The sequence below is a fragment of the Penicillium malachiteum genome, assembly GCF_028827825.1.
Source record: "Penicillium malachiteum strain IBT 17515 chromosome Unknown utg000002l:1.0-8849297.0:1.0-8852440.0, whole genome shotgun sequence".
Classification (NCBI taxonomy): domain Eukaryota; kingdom Fungi; phylum Ascomycota; class Eurotiomycetes; order Eurotiales; family Aspergillaceae; genus Penicillium; species Penicillium malachiteum.
In genome coordinates this window covers 4685350-4703218 of record NW_026643095.1, presented here as the reverse complement: position 1 = coordinate 4703218, position 17869 = coordinate 4685350, and the positions used below count along the sequence as shown (strand labels likewise).

General features: G+C 48.7%; 6 protein-coding genes across 6 annotated transcripts; 2 read left to right on the top strand and 4 right to left on the bottom strand.

Annotated features, from left to right (window-relative positions):
* Window positions 1-392: 392 nt before the first annotated feature.
* N7483_004753 (uncharacterized protein) lies at window positions 393-1776 on the bottom strand (the record flags this gene model as incomplete). The annotated part of the gene is made up of 2 exons (XM_057088190.1): window positions 393-1026; window positions 1076-1776. The coding sequence occupies 2 exons, from the start codon at window positions 1774-1776 to the stop codon at window positions 393-395; spliced, it is 1335 nt and encodes a 444-aa protein (XP_056948019.1).
* Window positions 1777-2035: 259 nt separating this feature from the next.
* N7483_004752 (glycoside hydrolase family 15 protein) lies at window positions 2036-3626 on the bottom strand (the record flags this gene model as incomplete). The annotated part of the gene is made up of 3 exons (XM_057088189.1): window positions 2036-2486; window positions 2541-3351; window positions 3404-3626. The coding sequence occupies 3 exons, from the start codon at window positions 3624-3626 to the stop codon at window positions 2036-2038; spliced, it is 1485 nt and encodes a 494-aa protein (XP_056948018.1).
* An 890-nt stretch (window positions 3627-4516) lies between these two features.
* Window positions 4517-5262, top strand: N7483_004751 (uncharacterized protein; the record flags this gene model as incomplete). The annotated part of the gene is made up of 2 exons (XM_057088188.1): window positions 4517-5036; window positions 5108-5262. The coding sequence occupies 2 exons, from the start codon at window positions 4517-4519 to the stop codon at window positions 5260-5262; spliced, it is 675 nt and encodes a 224-aa protein (XP_056948017.1).
* A 394-nt stretch (window positions 5263-5656) lies between these two features.
* N7483_004750 (uncharacterized protein) lies at window positions 5657-6247 on the top strand (the record flags this gene model as incomplete). The annotated part of the gene is made up of 1 exon (XM_057088187.1): window positions 5657-6247. The coding sequence occupies one exon, from the start codon at window positions 5657-5659 to the stop codon at window positions 6245-6247; it is 591 nt and encodes a 196-aa protein (XP_056948016.1).
* A 994-nt stretch (window positions 6248-7241) lies between these two features.
* On the bottom strand, window positions 7242-9025 carry N7483_004749 (60S ribosomal protein eL19; the record flags this gene model as incomplete). Its single annotated transcript, XM_057088186.1, has 5 exons — window positions 7242-7385; window positions 7502-7652; window positions 7758-8027; window positions 8207-8255; window positions 9007-9025. The coding sequence occupies 5 exons, from the start codon at window positions 9023-9025 to the stop codon at window positions 7242-7244; spliced, it is 633 nt and encodes a 210-aa protein (XP_056948015.1).
* A 441-nt stretch (window positions 9026-9466) lies between these two features.
* Window positions 9467-17744, bottom strand: N7483_004748 (putative translational activator; the record flags this gene model as incomplete). The annotated part of the gene is made up of 5 exons (XM_057088185.1): window positions 9467-10404; window positions 10462-10653; window positions 10715-14539; window positions 14599-17547; window positions 17624-17744. 5 exons carry the CDS (start codon window positions 17742-17744, stop codon window positions 9467-9469), a joined length of 8025 nt encoding a protein of 2674 aa, XP_056948014.1.
* Between the last annotated feature and the right edge of the window lie 125 nt (window positions 17745-17869).

Below are 17869 nucleotides of genomic sequence, written 5' to 3'. Positions count from 1 at the left end.
ATCATCGTGAGCTTGAAGTAATACTCTGGGTTAGAGTAACCGTTTTGATAAGACCAGAGATGTTGCCCAGTCCTTGAAGCCTGAGCTTTTATTGGATCTACTGATGGATGTTCTTGTCCATAGCATTTTCGTGCAGATTCCACATGCAGTGTCTGAAAACCTTGGAATTGATTCCCAAAGAATGTTGATCAAATTCTATGTTTGGGTGGTCAACTGGTTAGAAGCTCTCGACGATCTACTTCCAGTTCTACAAGATATAGGTACTCGGTTGTTCAAGTTACTCATTGAGAAGTGACAGTTCAGCAACTTAAACTCGATTGAATAAACCAAACCCATGTGCTCTGAGCCAAATGAACTACTGCTAAAAATGAAACCAGCAATTGAGGTATCTCTTAAGAATTGTCTCCCCAACCCATAGTCAATCTCCAATCCTGACCAACCTCCCCAATGCCCCGAACAAGACCCACAACATGATCAACAAACCCTCCATTTCCATTATTAACCCGTTGACGACGTTCCTGCTCCGCCGAAGAATCAGTCTGCTGTCTCACACCAAGCAATTGTTCCAAAGTCAACCCTTGAACCCGCTCGGCATCCATCCTCGTTAATGTATCACCCTCTCCACATCGCCTACTCCACGCAGCACGCTTCACAGCCGGAGCCCAGAATAAACCCAGCGTAGCCTCATCACGACCACGAGCATATTCCTTATTTAGACCTGTCTCGTTCAAGGGACAGTCTATCGAGGAGTACCACCGTGTATGAGCGAGCTCGTATCGCTTCTCCATAAACCAGATTATAGGCCAGCTGAGTATCCAGAGTTGCAGAATAACGAATATCCACCAGATGTACCGGTTTGCGCGGAGTCGGTTAATCCAGTGTGGAGAGTAGATAGTGACGTGTTCTTGAGCAATAGTAAAAGAGAAAGAGACGGAGCCGTGGTAGTTTAGTTCACGAATGTGCGAGGTCAGGACATTGCGCATGGCTTTCCAGTCGAAGCCGGCGATTTGGCGTTGGAGTGTGAATCTGGAAGGGATCAGTTTAGTTCGAGGACAAGTGGTTGGAAAATACGTACGATTTGACAGGTGAAGGATCCTGGCAGAATCGCTCACACCACATCTTCAAATGAGCCTCATTATCTGTGCGGGGTTCTTCTGCAGCCTCCAGGGCATCATCAGATGCTAAAAGGGCATCTTGATCCTCAGAACGAGTCCCACAAGATCTTGGGGCATGGTATATCCGGGTCTGCGTCCTCCCACCACGAAAAGCAGGTTTGTAATCCTCATCATTAAGGACTTCCTCAGCTACCCAACGTGTTTTCATAGGTGACCCGTCTTCCCATCCTGTCAATATTGTTTCCGCGAGATCGAGCTTGAATTCGAAATCCGTAACGGTGTTGTTTTCTTTTTTCTTGCCGTTATTCGAGGACTCGGTGTGGGTTCCTTTGATCCAGAGTAATGGGCGTGGAGGCAACTTCATCTGTCGCCGAATTGTGTGGAAGAGTTCATCGCTGTTGCGAGATAGCGCGGGCGCGATCGAGATCGCTCGCTTGTCGGTCGCGCGGAAGATTGAGTCTGGGAGGTGGTAGGCGGAGTCTACGAGGCGAAGATGAAGAGGGAGAGGAGCGATTCCGGGGACTGTTGGAGTGGTGTATTCGGGTTCATCGGTGTAAGGGGGTGGGAGATCATCTGAGTCGTTGAGAGAGTGAAGAGAATGAGAGGATTCCGCGTCGGTGCGATCAGGGCGATCGGGACGATCGTCTTTGGGGTGACCCATAGTGTTTGATCACGATGATCGGTAGAATTACAATAAAGAAAGAAATTTGAAGGAAAGAACAAAACTGAGTTGAAATCTACTATTAGTAGCAGGGAATAATGAGTTTTCAGATAAGGAATTAGGCTGCCATGTAGGATTATATAGAGCAACTGAATTTTTCTCTTTCTCGTGTTGAACCCTTACTCCACATGTGACACTAATCTATATCAAGTTTAGTCTCATATATTTTTTTGTTCCTCGCGATTATGTCCCAATTAGGTCACCATGTACCAACTGAAGGTGTTGTGTAGCTACCAGTAACTGAACTGCCAGAACACTGAGATGGAATAGTATTAGCAGTGGATGATCCCCAACTACTTGGTACGGTTCCATTTCGACGGTCGCCTGCAGTGATAAATGCCGCGTATGACCAAGTCAGATCTCCTGCAGATGTTGGTGTCCCATCAGCTCGGCTAAACTGCTCCGCCAGGGATCCATTGCTAGGGGTATATTCGTGCACGATGGACACAAACCCATCTGCATAAGTCTTCACAGCACTAGTCAGAGTGGAATAAGTGGCTGATGAACTGGAGTAATTTCCAATGGCCGTGGAAGATGTAAGTGCCTGGAAAAATGAAAGGCTGGTCTGGGAGACCTCTAGCGTCCCTTGCTTATTCCACTGGTAGAGAGCATCATATAGTTGTTCTGCTGCAGCTAGAGTGCACAAATACCTAGTTTATAATTAGTTATTCAATTTCCGAGAATGATGTTTTGAGTAGACTTACCATGGGTTTCCTCCTTGGTAAACGTCTTCCGCATAGCGACCAACAGCGACGGCACTTCCAGTGGATTTGCCACTGTTAACGGTATAGATAGATCGGAAAGAGTCAACAACCAACTTGTGGTTAGACAATGCACGCGCAGAGCAGGGCTGGAAGGTTGAATCATCACAGGCAGCTTCAGGATCGAAGGTTTGGATAGAGCTAATCAGGGAATTTGCATCCAAGCCGGTGCGTCCATCGTTTGCCAAGTTGGAAATAATAGAAGTGCCATTCCAGAAGTCTTGGAGGAAACACAACACCTGAGGAGCTTGGGAGTCACATCCAGTACAGGATTCTCCAAGCGTCTGTGCGAATGCACTTCCCTCGACCAAAGCACGGTGTTGCGAAGCCAATGTAAAGAAAGATGACCCCAAGATTTCCTCCCAGAGATCATATCCTGTCTGATTCCAGTACTGGGCAACGTAGTTCAGGTCGTTCTCTACAATTGGCCAGATGTTAGACTTGACGATAGACTCTTCGCCCTTGGAAACCAGGTAATTTCCATAAGCAATTAGTGCAGTTGCACGTAATGCTGGCCCGTCTCGTTGAGGTCTGCCCCAGTCACCGGTGAATGCAGTGATATTAACTTCGAATTTAGGCTCACCCAGTCCAGCACCATCGGACAGGTCCCCAGATGGGTTAGATACAGCTTGTATCTGGGCTTCGGCATCGATGTACTGCTGAATAGTGGATTCGAGGGAACTATCACCAGCAAGGAAGGTATCCACCAGGACTTTTAGAGTCAATGCTCCGTCTCGAGTCCATGTGTAGAAGTCTAGCCGAGTCAGTGTTTGTATTGAACATTTTGGGTCTCTTCATAAACTCACAGTCTGGGTTCACCTTAGATGGTGATGCCACCACAACTCCAGACGAAGCACCAGCCACTTTACTCCCATCAGCGCCGATATTGTTCAGCACACCTTGAAGGGCAACAGAGGACTCCGATTGGATAAAACTGGAAAGACTCGAGTCACGTCGTACAGGTATCTGGTGCAGCACAGAGGAGAGAACCCCTGGCGTCACCAACGCGAGTGCCAAAACATTGAACATGGCGATTGAGGTGAATGGTCTTCAGGGGTTGAAAAATAACTAATGCTTTGAAAGGGGGGGGATTTTGCCTGCTATTTTTATTCTCATCACCAGATCATATCTGCACGACAACATACCCCACGGGGGAAATATGGCACTTTTCATCTATGATTGGCCAATGCATGGATGATCCGCATAGTACTGTGCACTAATCGGAAATTGCATCGTCAGATTAACATTGAAATCCGGAGTCCGAGGTATTTTCTCATTTTTCAGAGAGTTTAGTAGTGAAACAAATCGTGATCTTCAACGGATGTCTCTGTTGTTCCATTTTTACATTCGGGATAGAGAAAAAGATCAACATTGTCGATCCCGAACCGAGTCAAGTTAAGTCCGATAAATGGCCGATACTCCACTGATTTACATGATTGACATGATTTACATGGATTGATCAATACATGGCTGAACTTCACTTCTTTTCTATATACTCGGGGTCTATAAACAGGTACCTAACTAGATAGCCCGGGAGACAAGTAATACCCTTAGCACAGTTCAGCTCATCCAACAGCATGTGTAGAAATGATTGGAAGCAGGTTGTGTTTATGATCATGAAATTATTCTCTCTATAATATTTCTAGCCTCTTATAGTATTCACTCAGTAATGGAGCTCATGACTCAACACAATCAAAACTTCTAAAGTTGGTCTGAACTTGCCTAACAACATATGGTTAGCATAAACATTCACTCTTCCTCTTCCTCTTCATCTCCCTCACTCTTCCATTCTACTCTCTCTCTCCATCTTCCTATTCTCTCTCTCCATCTTCCTATTCTCTCTCTACCCTTCACCCCCACCTCCTCTTGACGCGTCTTCTTCCACAACCGCCACATCCTCATCTCACTCCATCACCACAATGGAGCGCGGTAATCTGTACATGACGCCTGCTGAGGCAGCACGTGAGGTTCCACCTCAGATCATGCATGCCTTCAATTTTCGTTTCATTCAGAAACCTCAGATCTGGATCCTCTCGCCCGGCCACCCCAAGGTCATGAAAATAATCGAAGTACGCTCCCTTCAAACAGATGACGCGCGAGGAGACGAGTGGGCACGCGTCGACACTCTTGAGTATCCTCGCTTCATAGGCTATTCCCTCAGGAAGGAATACTGCGTTCCATACCGTCATCATCCTGACTGCATCCTGGAACTTTTCTGGAGTCCTCGCAAATTCTATGGTGGCCATCCTGTCCCACTGGAGAAACAACCTGATGAGATTCAAGTCACCGGAGAGAATTTCATCGAGCTTCTAGGAAAGGGCATCCGTCTCTACTGCGATGGAGACTGGCCCCAGCCTCCCTGTCCACACCCTGAGGAGCCTGTCGTGTGTTTCATTCTTCGTGGACGCCCGAGAAAGGAAGGCGAGCCTGAGTTCAGAGGTAAGTCAGGACAATGGGTCTCCGCTTTTCAAGTCACTAACACTAACATCTCTATCTTTTCTCTCTTCTAGAGCCGGAGCCGCCAGTGGAACAAGAGATTGACCCGGACTATGACATCTTCTCGCGCGAACGAATCGACAGACCAGACCGTTTTACTGATGAATACACTCTCCCGTACGAGACCTATGAACCGTCACGGTTAACGCAGCAATGGCGACCATGGTGACCACAGTGCAATAAACGGAGAGAAGGAGTTACCATATTATGACCGTGGATGACTACGAGGCGACTTTTTTATCGATGGAAGCAAAGTTTCAGGTTCAAGTTCAGTATGCTAAGTCTTAAAAAAAATCAATGCAATGTATTTTTAATAACTAAACTTCTGGTATATCATTATCCATGACTCGTAAATTAATATTAACCGCAGGATCAAGCCTTGCGCCATTTACTTCGTATTCATCCGCCATATACAAATCCAGCTAGGCCCCCACGCCCTACCCAATACATGACATGAATTTATATGGCACCAGATAAGTAGAACACGTACACCTCTAATATTACTATATAATCACGATGATCCTCGTCAAAACTACTCTCCCATCCTATTCATACTCCTCATCATGACACCACTCACCTTTCGTCTCGCAACACCGGATGACGGCCCCTCGATCCAAGACCTTGTCCAATCCGCCTTCCGCGCCGCGGATACCAGAAAAAACTGGACTGCAGACCTAGAACTCGGTCGAAATTTCAGCGTCGAACTAGAATCCGTTCTGGCTACTATCAAGAAACCGAATCGGGGTATCTTGCTCGCTTTTACCGGTGTCACTGCTGGTACTGATACTCTTCAAAGCGAAAATGGAAGTGAACACCTAGTCGCATCAGTCGAGATAACAAAAAAATCACCCAAGCGTGCCCGATTCTCGCTTTTTGCTGTCCATCACCAATTCCAACAAGGTGGTATCGGACGCCGCGTCTTGGCACAGGCGGAATTATATTGTCAGGAGAAGTGGGGGTCTGTGATCTTCGAGTTGGATGCTTTGTCCACCAGAGAGGAACTTATCGCTTGGTATGAGAGACAGGGATATGAACAGACGGGCATGTTGACTTCTTTCCCTGTGCAAATATATCCAGATTTGGATTTGTCGCATAATTTAGCTTTTGTTGAGATGGAGAAATGTGTCAAACTTGAAGTTCAGGTTCAAGGTTGAAATTTCAGAGTCAGAGATGTTACCATGATGTTGAATGATGTGATGTTGATATTAAGAAGATTCAAGTTGAAATGGATATATATTGTTTGGGGATCCACCCTGCACATGTGAGACCTTTCCACACCTGGGCATATCACCGTGATGATGTGCCACTAGCAGTAGAGATCAATACCTAGTACATAGTATCACTATCATACATAACTACTACCTAGGTACTAGTACATCATAGATTCTGCCCAGGTGTAGAGTATGTGAGATTGGCAGGGCTCATCATGATTCTGTACCTAGGTAACCTTCAAAATGAGATGCCAGTGTTTACCAGTGTCGATCATCCGGGGTTGACTCCAGGGCTGCATCAATGCACAATTGCCTATGGCATACATGTACTAGTGAAAAGCCACATACTTTGTGCCAAGGGAATGATTCGATGCCTAAAACTTGAATGTTTCCAGCACTTGAGATTGCCCAGGTGAGCTGTTTGAAGATACATGTACTGAGGGACTACTAGTCAGACTGCATTACAGTTGACTTGAACAAGACAGACATCATGATGCTGCCTACATCTACATGAGGGCCAGAATAGACCAGACCCAAGACACTGAAAAACGATAACATTTCGTAACACACAAAGCGCCGTGCCGATGGGGGAAGTTTTTTGGTTGTTTTTGTTTTGAAAAAAGTAGTTTCCTTTTGCTTTCTCATTATTGACAAGAGAAGCTTGAGTATCACATCATCATCGCATCTTCCTATTGCCCCCACATTCCCAATTTCCCAATCAAAAGTCCCGCGCGTCGCCAAAGAGTTTCGAGGAAAAAAGAGTCCGACTATAGGAAGAGTCGAAAAGTAAAAAGGCCGACCTAGAATTCGAGGGGGGACAAATAACTTTGTAGGGGCCGAATCCCGGAACCAACCCAGAAGGGAACCGCTTTCAACCTCCGCACCATCGCCGAACATGAGAAAAACGTCACACAACGGAATGAGATTTTGAAAGGATTTACTCCTGAGCCTCGAGAGCGGTGCGCTTGGCCTCAACGCGCTCTGCCCGACGCTCACGGAGAGCCTTGTTCTTGGCACGCTTAGCGTCCATCTCCTCCTTGAGGACACGCTCACGTTGGCGCTCAGCCTTGGCCTTCTGGATCTGTAGTCATGAAGAAAAACGAGTCAGTCGAGTGTGCCGAGATATAGATAAGCGGGGTAATGTGTCGGAGATATCGATTGCAGGTGTGGGGGATATGGGTCTCGGAATCAACTTACGTGCTCAACCAGAGCACGCTTGTGCTTGAAGGTGTTACCCTTGCTCAGGTGGTAGAGCTCGTGGTAGAGGTGCTTGTCGATCTTGCCAGCGGCACGGTAGCGGACGAGCAGACGACGGAGAACACGCATGCGGCGCATCCAGAGGACCTGGCTATAAAGAAGAAAAGAGAAAACATCAGCAAACTGATTCTCCCAAATAATCCCTTTCCATTCTCATTTCTCTTTCGGGATTGAAGATATCGGGTGTCGTGCATACCTGGGCATACGGGCGTCCTTGGTACCCTTGCGCTTACCCAGACCGCGGTGACGACCGATGCGGCGGGCCTCGTTGAGCTCACGGGCGCGGGCACGGGAGTGCATAGTGACGGGCTTGCGGATGATGAGGCCATCGCTGACGAGCTTGCGGATAGTCTGGCGGGAGTTGGCGTTGGAGATCTCGCTCATCTCATTGGGGTCGAGCCAAATCTTGCGCTTGCCGCAGCCGACCACGGAGGCGGCGAGGCGCTTCTGGGTGCGAAGGTTGACCCTGTAGTGAAAAAAAGTCGGGGGTCAGCCTGTGCCACACAATCACTTCAAATCAAGATTGATCCGTCTATTTTTTTCTTCTTCGCTCCTTGGCTCCAACATGGCGACATGACGGGGACCGTGGCATTCATATCATGGGGTATGGATTCTCTCGTAGGTAGTGTATTTGATGGCACTCACATCTTGATGTCGGCGTGACGGTCGTTTGGCGGATGATGTTCGTAGGGCACTCGACTGGGAAATCCAGACAGTGAGAAGTTGGGCGGGCCGATTAGCTAATTCATGGTAAGCGAGTGTCCGTCCACACTAGGGTACTAGGGCTACACCCTCAGCCCTAGCCTAAACGGGTAATCCGGACCTTGAAAAATTGAACCTGCGGAGAAATTAGATTAGCAAGTGGAGGAAAGATGTTGTCGATGTTAAGTGGATGAAGCTGATGAGATTAGATGCCTTTCGGTTTTTTTTCCTTATGCAAAAAGGTGCATTCAAGGGTGTTTGTTGGTCTTGCAACTTTCTGATCATAGCTCACGTGACCACCAAGAGTAGAATGATGTCACATGATATGGGATATCCAAATTGGGAACTGCCCCATAGTTAATGACATAATCATATATGTATAAAACTGGATCCATTATTGTTCTAACTTCTGACATGGACATCATGATGATTAGGTAGAAATTTAGCAGAATGATAAGACAAAACATCCATAGGTACTCATAAGAAGAGGACGGAAAAGTCGGCAAGGAATAAAAAAGAAACGGACAGACCTGGGATTGAACCCAGGACCTCTAGATTCTTCAATCATCGTGATGAGAGAAGCTTCAAATTTTGAGATTTTTATAACAAATCAAATAAAATAGATAAAAATATAAAAGAAGTATCAAATTGATGAATGTAGGTTGGAGTATTCGTTGGGCAAATAAAAAGATGATCACATAAATAAAAAGTGCAAAAAAGAGAGTCCTACCCAAGACCCTCACCACCATCACTTAAAACCATGGTGAGTTTCTTGGATAGACTTAAATGGTTTCTCACACCGAGGTGCGATAGCCAACTAGGCCACGGAAGGATTCTCGTTGCTATGATATCCTGATTTATCCCTATGACAGAGATAATATTATCTTTTTTAGGCAAGAGCAGACCTGGATTTCCAGGCTCACACACTCAACTCAACGTTTGTTCCGGCCATTAGCCTTGATTCCGAGCTCAAATAAATGCACAAACTGCATGTGGATATGGCCATCGTCTACTAGGACTGTACTAGTGGAAACAAACAATATATCACCATTCAATCCTCAAAACAACTTTTATACGACAAACATTGAACTTAATGAAATAAGGCCCAAGGGTATACTATCTATGCACATGTAGATTTCAACCTTGAGATGCTGAACCCTCTCCTCCTTAGGTCGATGCATCCATCATCATCATAATCATCGCTTAATCATCAGTGAAACCATCCTCCCCAAGATCCACCTTGCCAATACTCCACAGTTCCTTCTCATCATCCACCTCGTCATTCGACAGACCAAGTCCACCTTCACCGCCTTCTGCAACACGACGCTCCCGGGCCTGGGCAGCAAGACGCATGGCAACACGCTTGAAGTAGTCGGACATGCTGCGCTTAGGTCCTGGCGCGAGAGAAGAGCCAGGACCAGCCATGTACTTGTCGAAGACATCAGTGTCGGACTCCACAACAGAGAAAATAGACAGGAAAGCAGCCTCTGCTGCCAGCTTCACAGGAATCACAAGATCACGGACACTGCCAAAGATGGGCGGTGCCAGTAGAGCCAGGTGAGCACGAGTCATCTCCGGGTGGAGACGGCTGATGGTTCGGATTACCACCAGAGTTAAGCGGCGGGTATCCACCGGAGCGCCGGGCAGAATGACAGGTGCCAGGGCTTCGAAGATGGTCTTGTGAGTCTCGAAGCTGTGGTTACCTCCCTCGGACAAGAGGAACTTTCCAGCAGCGAGAACACTGTTGTCTGATACGAAAGGATCGCTGTCAGCAATACCCTGGCAGATGACTGAAATGGTTTCTGTGGGGAAATGCTCCGTCATAGAGGCAGGAGCCTCGGCCAGAAGAGCGTTCAATCCAAGAACAGATGAGTGTGAGAGCTGGCCATTCAGAATGCGGTTCTTGATAAGAGGGACCGCACTAGCCTCTGGGAGAACCTTAACAAGTGCACCCAGCAGCTTCGCGTTAGTAATAGCAACCTTGTCGGTGTCGTCACTTGCATCATCATCAATCAGGGCGAGGATAGCAGTACGCGAGGCCTCGCTCATGTTGCTGCCGGCCTTACCAACCACCTCCTGCAGGGCCTTCATCATGGCGTTCTTGACACCCTCATCACTGGTCTTGGATCCAGCGATAAGTTCTGGGGTTCCATATTAGTAGCTTTCCCTACCCAGTAGATAGCGGGACAAAAACTTACCAGCAATGAGAGGATCGACACGAGGGGTCAAAGTAATCAAAATACCAAGACCTCGGGCCGCACGGTTGCGCAGAGTCTCGCTAGATGTGTCTGCCAGTCCACGGGCGAAGGTCCGCTGCAGCTGAGGCAAAAAGGGTTTGACAGCAAGGGGAATCTTCTCAAGCAGCTTGTTAAGTGTAAAGAAAATGGCACCTATAGAAATTTGACTTAGCATATTTTCCACTTGTAACGCGAAGCATTTCGTAGAACTTACACTTAATATCAACCGAGCGTTCGGAAACAACACGAATGAGAGGACCAGTGATCTGGGTAACGAAAGGCTTCAGGAACTCGGCAGCAGTACGGTCGATAATGTCCGAAACCGCCAATGCCGATTGGGTACGCTGATCGACGGTACCGTTGAGAAGTCCCTGAAGGAAGATTGGCAGAATAGCCATGATACCCTTCGGCAAACAGAATCCAGGAAGATCCGCACCAGGAACACCGACTTGACGCAGAATCTGGCGGGTGGGAATAGCCAAAACCTCCATCTCTTCCTTGCGCATGTGGGACATGAGGCCACTGAGAGCGGTCCATGCTGCCTTGACGACACTCTTGTCTCGGTCATCAAACGAGATAAGCAAGACGCGAATCAAGTCCTGGTAGTATCTGGAGAAGTCAAGCTCAGCCTCAGCGAAGAACTTGTTGAGGTGGAGAGCAGCCGCGGCACGACGACGGTGATCGTCATGCTTGACCAGAGTAATCATCACGTTCATAGCCACGTTCAGACCATCGAACTCATCAACAGAGACCAACACAGTATCGAATGCACTGCTGAGCTCTGCACGAAGCTCTTCGTCCTGGGTCTCGATCATACCATCCATGAGAGCGTTGAGAATGTTGGGTAACCTTCTTGTCATGGCTCCACCAGCAACCTCGGCGAGAGATGCAAGGGCATTGGCGTTGAAAGCGGTAATAGGTGGGGTAAGCAGCGTGGGGATGAGGTTGGGGAGAATGATGTTGGCACGAGTCTGCTCGGTAAGCAGGGTCAACAGTGCAGACAGGGCCTGTTGAGCATCCTCGTCGTTTCTCAGCAAGTGGAGAAGGTAAGGCAGAACCTGGTCCACAGCCGTCTTGCCAAGGATCTGTTGCAAAGCGTCGAAGGCTTCGGCAGCAGCCTCTCGCACATCTGCATTGTGGTCGACGAGAGCCACGCGGACAGTAGAGATAAGAACCTTCTCATAGTCTTCCAGGCCTTCAGGGGTGGCGGAAGTGATGAGCTCACGCAGGGCAATACAGATACCCTGCTTAACGTCCACATCAGGGGAGGTCTGGAGACCTTCCTCAAGCAGAGGCAGCAAGGAAGACAGGACAGATTCTCCAGCCTTCTTGATAAGGTCGCCGAGCGCGTTGCTGGCAATGACCTTCTGCTCCATGTTTGATGATCCAAGACGGCGAATGAGGAGCTGGGCAAGAGTGGGCACCATATCCTTGAGGGTCTTGGGAGAGGCGACCAGGGCCTTCCAAACACCCATGGCAGCGCTCTTGACCAGACCGGAAGTATCGCAGCGACAGATGAAAAGAGCAGAGAGCACCTTGTCTCTGCGCTCCTCTCCAAGAACCTCGAGAAGGGATTGACCTGCTTGAGTGGCCTCTTCTTCTTCCTCGTCAGCCTCAGACTTACCAGTAATACCAGTAAGACTGAAGAGAAGATCTCCGACCAGCTCGACGGAGCTAAGACGAATGCGATAGCTGTCGTCGGCCAGACCACGCTCCAATTCGGGAAGCAGGAGATCGATAGCCTTGGTGGAGAAGTTCTTGACCAACAGACGACCAGCTCGGAGAGAGGTCTCGCGAATCGACTCAACATCATCAGCCAAACCAGCAAGAATAGGGGGAATAATCTTGCTGAGGTAATTGGCGAAGCTGTTTCCAAAGCAAGCGGGCAGGTAGATAAACAAAGTCATAAAGCCCTCGCGCACAGCGGCCTTGGCGCTGGAAACGTTCTGGAGAATGGTAGGCAGGGTCTCCTCGAGTCTGGTGGTACCCAAACCCGCGAGGACCTCGGAAAGGGCCTGAGCAGAACCCAGTCGGTCTCCGGCGCCGGTGTCTGACTTGAGGGTAGTCATGAGGTTGGGGATAAGGTCGGGCAAAGCATCCTCTCCAAGCTTCTCGATCAAAGAACCCAGAGCCTTTGAAGCAGTGGCACGTGTAGTAGGCACAGGATCGACAATAGCCAGGTTGAGACCAGCCACGATAATGGGCAAATGCGCGATAAGGTCCTTTCGCTCAGTAAGGTGGGCCAAGCTGCCAATGATTTGGGCGGACTTCCGCTTGGTGTTGGATCGATCGCAAAGACCGCGCTCGAGGATACGAACAACCAAAGCCAGCGAAGGTGCGTCCAGGTAGTGAACGAAGGAAACCTTGATGAGGGAGTCCAATGCTTCATCTGTGTGTTTGGTAGGGTCACTGAGAGCCTTGAGAAGCACACCAACCAAGCTCTTGACTTCAGGGTTGCTAATGACCTCTCCGAATCGCTGCAGACTGCGGTTCGCGGCGTTGCGGACCTCTTTGTGGGTATCATTGAGGACAATAGTAAGCGGAGGAATGATATCTGGCAAACTGGCTGCAAGCTGCTGTGGGTCAAGGTAGGCCATGGCTCCAAGAAGTTCACAGGCTCCCTTTTGACTACGCCATTGCGTATCATCCAAACCATCAAGCAATGTAGGGAGAATCTTCTTCACACCGTAAGAGCTGAGGTTCTGGAAGCAGGCTTTGGAGGCATCCAGACAAGCATCACGAACATCAAGGCTAGGATCGCCAAAACCTCCAAGCAACTGAGGAACAATCTGGATAACATATGGCTCGTAGGTACGCGCAAGAACGGTAGCAAAAAGCTCATATGCGAGGAAAGTACCCTGGCGATGGTGAGGCTCTTTCTTGTTCTCTGTGGCCTCCTTAAGCAAGCTCATGATTCGGAACTCGCGCAGAGTCGAGATACCCTTGCCACTGACAATACCCGCAAGACCATATGCGGCACCACGCTGCGTAGCATAGCTTTTCACGTTGAGCAGTTGGTCAAGCATCTCCTGAACATATTCAGAAGACTTGGGGCCGCTCAATCGGATAAGAGGTGGCAAACACTCTGAAACGGCAGACTGAACAGTTTCCGAAGGGGTGGGGAGAGTTGCAAGAAGCTTCTTGAGAACGTTTTGGAGACGAGGGTCATCAGCCTTCAAGTGTCGGGCCAGAGATCCATAAAGAACAATCACCGCCTCGTTCAGCAAGTCAGAACTCTGAGTTGCTTTGTCGGAGGTTTCCAAAGTCGTTTCAAGGGACTTCATCAGCTCTTCGACCTTTTCTTGGCCGCGATGCGCAATCACGGATTTTCCGCTCTCTTGCATCTGGCGTCGAACGGAAGAGTTCTTATCAATAAGAGGACCACGTTCAATGAGGAATTGGATGAAGGCAATGATCTGGTCGCCCTCAAACAGGTTTGTCATGGCGTCGAAAGCCAATGCCACACCGCTGCGGCTCTCCCAGTTGTCTGGGTTGTCCATCTTCTTGGGCATTCCGTAGGCATCCTTCTCAGGAGCCTTGGGTTTCACATCTTCAGCATATTTGGCTTGGAGCTCTGAGAAGATGCCATCAAACTTGCTCTTGTCAGATTCAATAGCTTGAGCCAATGCACGGGCAGCGGCGCCGCGCAGTTGACCATCCTTGGAGTCCAAATACTTCATGATCTTGGCAAATGCCTCATCATCAACTTCAAGCGCATTGTCTTCCCAGATGGTGTGAGCAAGCTCAACATTCTCTTCCACGTGGTCATGGCATCCAAGCCAGATTTCCTCAGAGAAATCGAGGTCGGTCAAATCAATCTCGGCCTCAATGACTTGAAGAACAGATGTTCTTACAGAGGCATCAGGGACAATGGAACCCTGCAAAAGTGTCTCAAGCTCTTCGCTGTTGATGTTGGGAGAGATGCAGCGACAGAAGTTGAACAATGTATCTTTGATCAACTTATAGTGCTGAGTGTATCGTTGCATGGCGGAAAGTAGGTGTTGAAGAACTTCAATACGAGGAAGTCGTAGATCGGAGACTGAGGATGAGGCTGTTAGCAACAAAAAGAAGGTCCTAGGAGTATATTGTATCACTTACAAGAGTTGGAATGGTAGGACAGGAACTCAATGGCGAGCAAGACTTGTTCGCCTTCTTGGCCTCCCTTGACTTCCTCGATTCCATTCTTGGTCAGAATAGAGAAGATCAACGGAAGGACGTAGGCAACGGATGCAGTATCAAGGGGTCGTTGCTCGGATGCAAATCGCATACGGTACAGAATTCTGGTCACGAGTTCTCCAAGGTGCTCCAGCTCCATCTCTGGTGCGAGATTGGTATTACCGATAGCCCGGAGGATAGCAATACCCACAAAGGATCGAACGCTGCCCAATCGCGAGGAAACCTCATTGGCGCAAGTAAGGAAGGCCTGTGAAACAACATCACCGACAAACAGACCAGCACCAGCGTTGGCAAGAGAAAGCAGGCAGCTGACTGCGGTGTTGATCCAGCCCTCAACATCGTTGGCAGGGCCAGTGGCAAGACCTCTGATAAGGCCAGCACCTCGCTCGATGCGCTTAACCTCCTCGAGTACTTCTTGACGAATCTTTGCTTCCTTGGCAAGTTGAGCATTGACCTTAGATTGTTCCTCGCCAGTGAGCTTCTTCGGCTTCTGTCCCTTCTTCTCTGCCAGTTGAGCTCGGAGCTCCTCTTCCCATTTCAAGGTGTCATAATCTTTAGTGTTCTTGTCAAACGCAGGATGTTTTGACTTGCTGCTCAGGACATCAACAAAGGCGGTACCTTCAGGCGTACGAGCAATCGCTGCGTCTGTGGCAGTGAATTTGGAAAGACGGGATCCATCCAGATCTGCTTTGATTTGATCAACCAGACGAGGGATCATGGCATCTGGAGCTACAAATGCCAGATCACCTGCGGCGCTCCAAACGGCGGAGTTGACATTGGGGACAGTGGATTGGACAGGGTCTGCATTGACACCGACCAACTGCTCAATACACTCCTCAGGGTGACTGCGGACCAAGTTTCCAGGATCAATGCCAGTTCTGAGGCACAGATCAATCCAAGAGGCACCTGGAATCAAGTTCGATTGGCTAAGAACCAGAATGTTAATCAATTGAGCTTCCAGATCAGAAAAAGAACCTTCGGAGCCGTCCTTTGCCGCGAGAGGGCAGATGGCCCTCAAAATAACCTGCAGAAGACGTTCGCTTCCTGAGTTGGCAAAAGAAGCGGCGGACTCCTTCTCTGAGGTACGGAAAGCATTAATCCAAGCCCAAAGACCGTTGATCACAACCCGTCCAATAGACGCTACATCCTTCTGGTGGACAGCCGAAAGAGCTTCCAAGGCATGTTCCCGAGATTTGGTGGTCATGGTAGGTCCGGTGATAGCGTAGATGAAGGATTGGGCCCATGCAGTCTTGGCCGCATCCTCCGCATCAGTGAACTTGGACCCAGAAGCGACGGCGGCCAGGGCTCTGACCACCCATTGCATTTCTCCTACGGTTCCGATCTTGGAGTAAGCCTTTGGATTCAGGAGGAATGAAGGCTTTGCGCCCATAGTCATTGACTTAGAGACATGTTCTTCCCAAGCGGACTTGTCCGCTGCCTCAATGTCTGACACACGTTGGAAAAGAGCCAAAAAGACATAGGCAGACGATAAGGCACCGCTTTGAGCTGAGGGTAATGGATTAGCGACAACTTCTGCAAACATCTCCTTCATCTTCGCTAGGAATTTGGTAACAAAAGGCTGGATTCCGGCGCTCTTGAGAGCCTCGATATCAGACTTCCAGAACACTTCTCCCACATTAAGCTGCCAGATCTTGCGGAATGGAACTCGTTTATCAGAGATACCCTTGACAATATTGTTAACAACATCATCCACAACCTTAACCTTGGAGGCAACAAGGAAAGCGAGGTGATTGCCAAAGGACTTGAGCTCCTCCTCGAGAGCGGCTTCGTTGGACTCGCGTGAGAGAACAAGTGAAAATCCTTGAACGATCTCCTTGGAAACATCGACTGATGTTGGAATAGCAGAGATTGCTTGTGAATAAGCAACTCGGTGGTCTGGTGTTGTGACCTTTTGTGTTTTCAAAGGACCAATCAATTCACTTGTAATCTTCATGACCACAGCCTCGGTGTTGCATCGAGATAGTAAAGCTCTGAAGGAATCGGCAGCTCCTTGTCGGACTGCAGCATTGTTCGACTTCATGCTGGATAGTAGATGCTTGGAAAGGCGAGTTTGCACCATATCGGAGAGGTCAATATCTTGGGATAAGGATGCACTCAATGGGGGGATTACACCAGTAAAGATAACCTCTGGGGATCTCAGCATGGTTTTCTCCATGGGAGGAATCAATTCAGTGGTGACATCCACATATGTGACGAAATCAGTAAAGAAATCAGACATTCCCTCGGCGACATGAGAAGGCACAGCAGATCTTGAGCCCACAATTTCCTTGATGTAGTAGGCTAGGATAGCTTTCTTGGACTCTTCAAGAACCGGCTTCTTCTTTGGTAACCGTGCGCATACACCCGAAATTACACCCAGGAGCAATGTATTCTTATATCCTGCTGTGGAATCCGTAGTCAATCGGCTAACAGATTGGCGCACGGCGTCCGCACCCCATGTCTTGTTCGAGAATGTTGCACGCAGAGCACGTCTGGTCACACGAGTAGCTGATTTTCGCATCGACTCCTTCGGAGTGTGTGCAAAGCAATTCTCCAAAGCCTTAGCCTCTACAGCGATAAGGTCCAGGACAATGTCTAACGGCGTAGCCTCGCTCTCACATGCTTGTTGCAGGATACTGCAACACCATTCCAACAAAATAAATCCAGAGCTCGACGAAATACCGGGCTTAGCTGCCTCCAGTCTTAGTTTCTCAACCAGGTACTTAAGATGGTCTGCAGCATTCGGGGTTCGAAGGAGGGAGCGAAGACATTGCTGAACAGCATGGCGCGAAGATCGGTCGACATATAGAGGATATGTCAGGAAAAGAAGCGCTAAAACATCTTGATGGAATTCTGACGGGATATCAGAAGCTAGAAAATAGAATACGATCAGCTCAATTCCTTTTTTCAAATTAAAGTAAGAGGTTCAGGGCGGAGTAAGTGTTACCAATCTTGTCGCGAAGTTCTTGCAGGGCCCGGACTCTGCGCAAGGTCGAACTCGAGAAGAGGGCGACCCGCAAGGAGCCCAGATCCCCAGCCTTGACCTGGTCCCATGGAATTCCTTCCATGATTGGAATTAGGTCAACCCAGGGGAGTGGAGAGTAAAGGGTTTGTAGGGAGGGAGGGAGGGTGGAATGTTGAAAGTGGGCTGAATCGATCGGATGCTGTCATAAGAGTTTTGTGTGGGGAGAAT